At 53.4% G+C, this 6,000-nt stretch overlaps 1 protein-coding gene across 3 annotated transcripts in view; it reads right to left on the bottom strand.

Moving 5' to 3' along the window:
- Positions 1-2,791: 2,791 nt before the first annotated feature.
- IFT43 (intraflagellar transport 43) overlaps positions 2,792-6,000 on the bottom strand; it is an 86,404-nt gene continuing 83,195 nt past the window's right edge. For all 3 annotated transcript variants that reach the window (XM_027120094.1, XM_027120093.1, XM_027120095.1), the window contains 4 exons: positions 4,110-4,182; positions 3,772-3,847; positions 3,192-3,254; positions 2,792-3,060 (listed from right to left, as the gene is read on the bottom strand). In XM_027120094.1, coding sequence (XP_026975895.1) covers positions 2,938-3,060; positions 3,192-3,254; positions 3,772-3,847; positions 4,110-4,182 — 335 coding nt within the window. In that variant the 3' untranslated portion in view covers positions 2,792-2,937. The remainder of the gene's footprint in view (positions 3,061-3,191; positions 3,255-3,771; positions 3,848-4,109; positions 4,183-6,000) is intronic.

Below are 6,000 nucleotides of genomic sequence, written 5' to 3'. Positions count from 1 at the left end.
CACTCACGCCCTTCCCCACTGACTCTTTGGCCTCTGGGAGAAAAGCATAGCACTGCTTGGGCAAGCAGAGCAAGGATGCTAAACTTTCTTATCTTGCTGTGACAAATCCTACCTTTCATTCCAGCACCAATGCTCCCAGGAGCCGCCCTCACCACTAAGCAAGAAAGGCCTTGGTCTCTGTGAGCAGTACTCTGGGGTCCAGCAACACTGGGCCAGCACTGGAGTCCACTTCCGTCTGGAGCATGTAGCTCCAGAAGCCTGTCTGGGGGTGTCCTGGGGTTTAGCAAAGACGAGCCAACCATCATGGGTAGAGATGGCCTCAGGTTCAGCCACAGGCCGGCCTGCCCACATGAATTTCTTCCTTGAGCTTCTCATCAGAACTACAAGTTTCCAGGGAGCGTGGCACTCAGGGGCCTCACGGTACTGCCATCTGCCCCACACACGGCACGCCCCCGCCTGCGGGAGCTGGCAGCAGCCGCCTGGCCTCAGTTCTGTGGCAGAAGAACTCACGGTTCCCCTCTCCCTCGATGAGGCATCAACCCTTCTTCCCAGGCCGAGGCATGGAGGGGCCGTGCAGGCCTCTGAGGAAAGTTTTCCAAAGGCGGCCTGACGAGCCCACGGAGCCTGAGGGTGCGCGTGTCACTGGGGAGAGCGGACCCTACATGCACAGAGGCCTCTTCTGTGGTGGGCCCAGGGCTGGGCCCAGCAAGACACAGTGTCTCCTCTCCCCTGGTCCCCTCCCGCCAGTCAACCGCCTCCTGCCGCTACTCAAAGAAGCCGGGCCTATGCCCCCCTCTTGGCTTTTGCAAATACTCTTCTCTCTCCTTGGAATGCTCTTCCCCAGGGACCAGTCCCGCTCCTTCCTTCACCTTCTTCAGGTCTTTGCTCAAATGTCACCTTCTCAGTGAGACCTTCCCTAACCGCCCACCTAACACTGCATCCCGAGCCCAGCACTCCCTTCCCCGTCCTGCTGGATTTTTCTCCATAGCACCGATTACCATCTGACGCCCTATCTTACTTATTGCTCCATCTCCCCCACCAGAACGGAAGCGCTTTGAGAGAAGGGAGTTTTGCTTGGAGTGTTTGGAACAGCGCCTGGGGCGTCCTACGTGGTAGTCAGAATCTCATGAAGGAACCGAATTTCCCACCAGGGCCCGGCCTATGAACAGCAGCTCTGCAGCTACCACCCCATGCCAAAGACACCACGGGAGATTTTGCCAGAGACCAGCTGGGGCTTCTCAGACACGAGCCAGTCTGGGAGAAACTGGTAAGGACCCAGTCAATCCGCCACATGCAGGAGGCCCACTCCATACCTCCTCCCCGCCGCCCCCCCCCCGCCGGTGTCTGTGGAAAACCACGTTGAGGTACCTGTCGAAGCTCAACCATTCTATCATCCTTCTTGGGTCATCTTCTTGGGAGGCCCTCTGAAGTCTCGGGTGGGCGACAACACTGGTTGGAACATAAAGGTGTCTGAGAAGTAAAGGGAGGAAGGAAGTCAACCCCCAGGCCCCGCTTGAGCTGGCTGAAGACCCTCAAGGTTATCAGGGTTGAACTTGCCGGTGATTAAGGTACTCGAAATACAGCAATTCCTCCTTTGGGTTTCAGAGTCTTGCAGGCTCAAGAAAAACCAGCCTGGACGGAAACTTCTCAGTGACCATGGGAATTATTCCAAAGAGGGGCTGTCTGGGCTAAAAGTGTGACTCTGGAAAAGGAGGAAACGAGACCCCAAAGCCACTAAATCCCTGAGTTTATAATTAACAGACAAGTATTCTCTTTGCCTGCCCCGGAGCCGGAGCCGAGCCGGTGGCTCACCAGGGAAGGGCACTGTAGTCAGAAAAAAATAACCCCCAGTGTGTTTCTGAAGTGTTGAGCCTCTTTGTTTTTCTGAATTTTAATGAAGGGCTTTCCAGGCAGGGTGAGAGCAGCATTCAGCACTCAGCACTCCCCACGGCCAGGAGTGGGGCTTGGTTAGTTGCCGCCAGACTGCGCAGGCCTGACCCAGAGTGGCATCTAGGAGAGGTGGGCGGGGAGAAGTCCTGTCCTCAGATGAGATGTCTTGGGGAGTTAAGAGAAAAACAAAAACAAAAGATGTCTCTGTTTAGAAAAAGGACTGGGCTCTGCTCCAGATCTTGGCACATTTTGGAAACTGGCAGTGATGATGCTTGGGGGGAGCAACGGAGACAAACAGCTACACCTCTGAAAGGTCAGCGGAGACCCAGGCTCCCTGAGAGAGTGTTTCCGTGGACGTCTCAGGGCTGCTGAGCTGGCCCCTGCTAATAAGAACCAGAAACAAGGCCCTGGGAACCTGTGGCAGAAAGGAAACATGTGCTTTGGAAGCCCCAGGCATGGGTTGCAGGAAGAGGGGGGAAAGGGGCGTGCTGTTAGAAGAGCCACCCACTGACGTGGGCAGTGGGTCATCTGATCGCACCCACTGAAAGCTCGAAGGAGACAGTGCAACTTCACCAACATAACTGACCGTCCAAAGTGAGAAAGGCATGTGGCCAGGCCCTCCCCAGGACCCCAGCAGGCAGCTGCATGCCACCTCCCGTATCCCTGCGTCCAGGTGCTCACAGGTAAATGCTCCGGGGAGCTGCTGTGGCTTCTGTGAACCGAACGGCTTCCAGGAGCACCACCGCTTCTCCCCCTGAATCTAGCTTTCCCTCCCAAGCTTCAACGATGGGGAGACATGCCCTCCTTCACTCTTGACGAATCTTTCCAAGGGAGTGCTGGAAAGAAACGGAAGAGAGGGCTACAGAAAAAAGCAATTTCTTACAGTCGAACGATCCAATGAGGTCTACTGAAAATAGATATTTTTATTACAAAATAGTCCACATAAAAATTCTGAGCTGCTTGCAAGCTTCTTTAGTTTTAGGTTTATGGCCTGTGTCTCGAGTCCAAAGCAGAGGTGACCGCGTGCAGGGAGAGTGACCCCCGGGCTCAGGTGTGCGAGGGCTGCTGTCCCACGGGGTCCTCCTTGTCCGTCTGCAGCACGTCCCACTCGCTGAGGAGCTCTGAGGACACCTCAGTGTACAGACGGTCCCAGTCCCAGCTGACGTCATCCTGCCGAGACAGGCATCGCGGGGTGAGCTGGGGGACGCCGTCCCCTCGGTCACAGCCAGACTCCTGCCGAGGCCAGCCTCGGAGCCAGCCGTTCCCGGGAATGAGGGGCAGGCACTGCCGCCGCTACGTACCTCTCGAACCTCATGCTCCGGCGCCAGGACTTTGGTGAGGAGCTTCAGGTCGATCTCTCCATCCTGTGAATGGGCAGGGAAAAAAAAAGAAAAAAAAGGCAGGCTGTGCACCTCGGAGGCCTTCGGACAACGACCTCTGGCAAAGAGAGGGGGGCCAGGTTGAGTGTGGTGGAACTTCCCAAATCCAGAATGCCTTGCGAAATTGCAAATGCCTTGTGAAAGAGCAAAACTGTGGGTGGACCCCAATGCCACTGAGAACTGAGGGAACACCATGATGTCCTACAGGTTGGGCACTCCTTGGGGGAAGGTCAATACCAGGATGGCAGGCATGACAGCAGCATATCTACTGATGCCACGCGGGCAGCCAGGGAAGCAGGAAGGAGACTGGCCCTGGGAACGCTGGAATATGTTGGGTCCAGGGATGCTGTAATACCCGAGGATGATGTCTCTGGCAAAGGGACTGTTGCCCGGCAGCCTCAGAGACCCACGGAGGAGAGGCTGTAAGGCTTTGGAGAAACTGAGAACTCCCTACGGATGCTGCCTGGAGCCTGCTCCTCTACACAGAAGCTGCCTCACTCACCAAGGTCTGAAAGGCTGCGTACTTCATGAGGTCATTATCCAGGTCACGGTAGGTCATCACCCGGTTGACCTGGATGCTGCAGGAAAGACGGAATGTGAGGAGGAACCACAGGCAGAACCACAGGCAGAACCAGTGCCAGGAGTGCTGCCGGGCCACCAACCCAGAGCCTCGTAGGCAGCTGGGAAGGACCAAAATGGGGAGAAAACGTCTAATAAAATGGGAACCCTGGGATGGAGCCCATCCAGAGACATCTGGATCTCCCCTGGGGGGCAGCACCACTGGAGATGGTGTGTGGCATGGTCCCTGCCTCCTGCCAACTTCATATTAATTTAACATACCTGGGAGGGGCCGCCACCTGCAAAACAAAGTCTTCCTCCTGTACTTCTTCCAGGTCCGGAATAACAGGAATATCTGCAATGAGAGGAGAAGCCAAAAATGTCAGCAGCACGAATGGGGGATCTTGCCTGCTTCTCCACTGGCTACTTACCACCTTCAACGTGCCGGCCACAGTTAGGGCTACAGGCTTTGGGTAGAATGGACACAATGGTCTCTGGCCTCTAGCACCCCAGTCTAGGGCTGTGGAACTGAAGTAGAGGTGTGCATGGGAATCAAAGGTAGAACTTCAACAATTCCCAAATCTCAGGCTTTACCCCAGAACCTGCTGGACTAGAATCTCCTAGTGGGGTGGGGCTCAGGCGTCTGTATTTTTCCCTAAGATTTCTTGGGTGATCCTGACGTTTGCTCCAGGTTAGAAGCCACTGGCGTGGCTCTCTAAGGAGAAATATAAAGAAATGAGAAGAAAGTCCCAGACAGCACTTGGGGAAGTGTTTTTATTAGAGGAGAGAAAAGAAAAGAGGAGCTGAATGAACCTGGCGTGGTCAGAGACAGAGGAAGTGGGAAAGCGTAGTGTCACGAGGTGGATGTCACCTCGTGGATGAGTGCACCTCCTCATGACCAAGGTTCACACCTGTATCAGCTCGTCCTAGTCTTTGCAAGGCCTGAGCCTGTATCTGAAGGTCACTTTACGCCTAATGATGTGACCTGGCTTCCCAGCAGTGTGTCCAGGATCAGAGTCTCCACTTACCGGGTCTAATATAATAAACAACACTGACTCTAAAGATGACACTTCCCTTGCTGTCTCTTGGAGATTCTCCTCCTCTGAACTCTCCACATGAGACAGACATACAAACATAGGAAGAGACATGAGGCCATTCCCTTTGTCAATCTAACAAAGTCATGCAAGTGGAGAAACAGAGAGACAGCACATCACTTAATTGTGGAAACTTGCTTATTATAGCAGAAAAATCGTCCATCTTCTCCTGGGGACAACCTAACACCTTAAAGAAGTACTGCCTTCTCTCAGTGAGTATCACTGACTGGTAGAGGGGCTTTCTTTGTTTTAACCAGTCTGCACAGAGAAAAAAAGAGATGGGGCAGAAAAAAAGGCCAAGCAGGGAGAGACAGTCCTGGAATTCCCAAACCAACTGCAAATATTAAAAGGAGGAAAAATTCCAGAGAGGAGAGAGCAGTGAAGACACCCTTCGTTTTTTTTTTTGTTTGTTTGTTTTGGTTTTTTTTGCAGTACGCGGGCCTCTCACTGTTGTGGCCTCTCCAGTTGCGGAGCACAGGCTCCGGACGCGTAGGCTCAGCGGCCATGGCTCACGGGCCCAGCCGCTCCGCGGCATGTGGGATCTTCCCGGACTGAGGCACGAACCCGTGTCCCCTGCATTGGCAGGCGGACTCTCAGCCACTGCGCCACCAGGGAAGCCCCCACCCTTCGTTTTTGCTTCCATGGACTAAATTAAAAAAAAAAAAAAATTTTTTTTTTTAAGAGATGCAGAATCATTCCAAGAACAGCTGGGAAGACCCTTGCCACTTTCAGGCTATTCATTATTTAGACTTTGCGATGGTTCCCGTCAAGCTAAGCCCGAGTATATAAATGTCAGTTCCCAGCCTGGCGTCTTTATTATTGCTTCCAATGGAGGGGTTACAGATGCCGTACCTGGAAAGAGAGACAGAAAGCATGCAAGGGAGAGACGGAGACAGAGAAAATAAGACAGAGAGAAAGAGACAGGCAGAGAAAGAGAGTGATTAAAGGGATGAAAATAAAAAGAAAATGCTGATAGGGAAATAAAGAAGACACATACACCAGCCCCGAAATAATGAATCACATTCAGCAAGTCCTCTATCTAGAAAGACGCAGTGCAGAGCTTAGATGAGAATTAGAGA

The sequence above is a fragment of the Aethalodelphis obliquidens genome, unplaced genomic scaffold (assembly GCF_003676395.1).
Source record: "Aethalodelphis obliquidens isolate GAN/ISIS:26980383/991018 unplaced genomic scaffold, ASM367639v1 scaffold21, whole genome shotgun sequence".
Classification (NCBI taxonomy): Eukaryota; Metazoa; Chordata; class Mammalia; order Artiodactyla; family Delphinidae; genus Aethalodelphis; species Aethalodelphis obliquidens.
The sequence above is the reverse complement of the archived record's forward strand: the minus strand, read 5'-3'. Positions and strand labels throughout refer to the sequence as shown.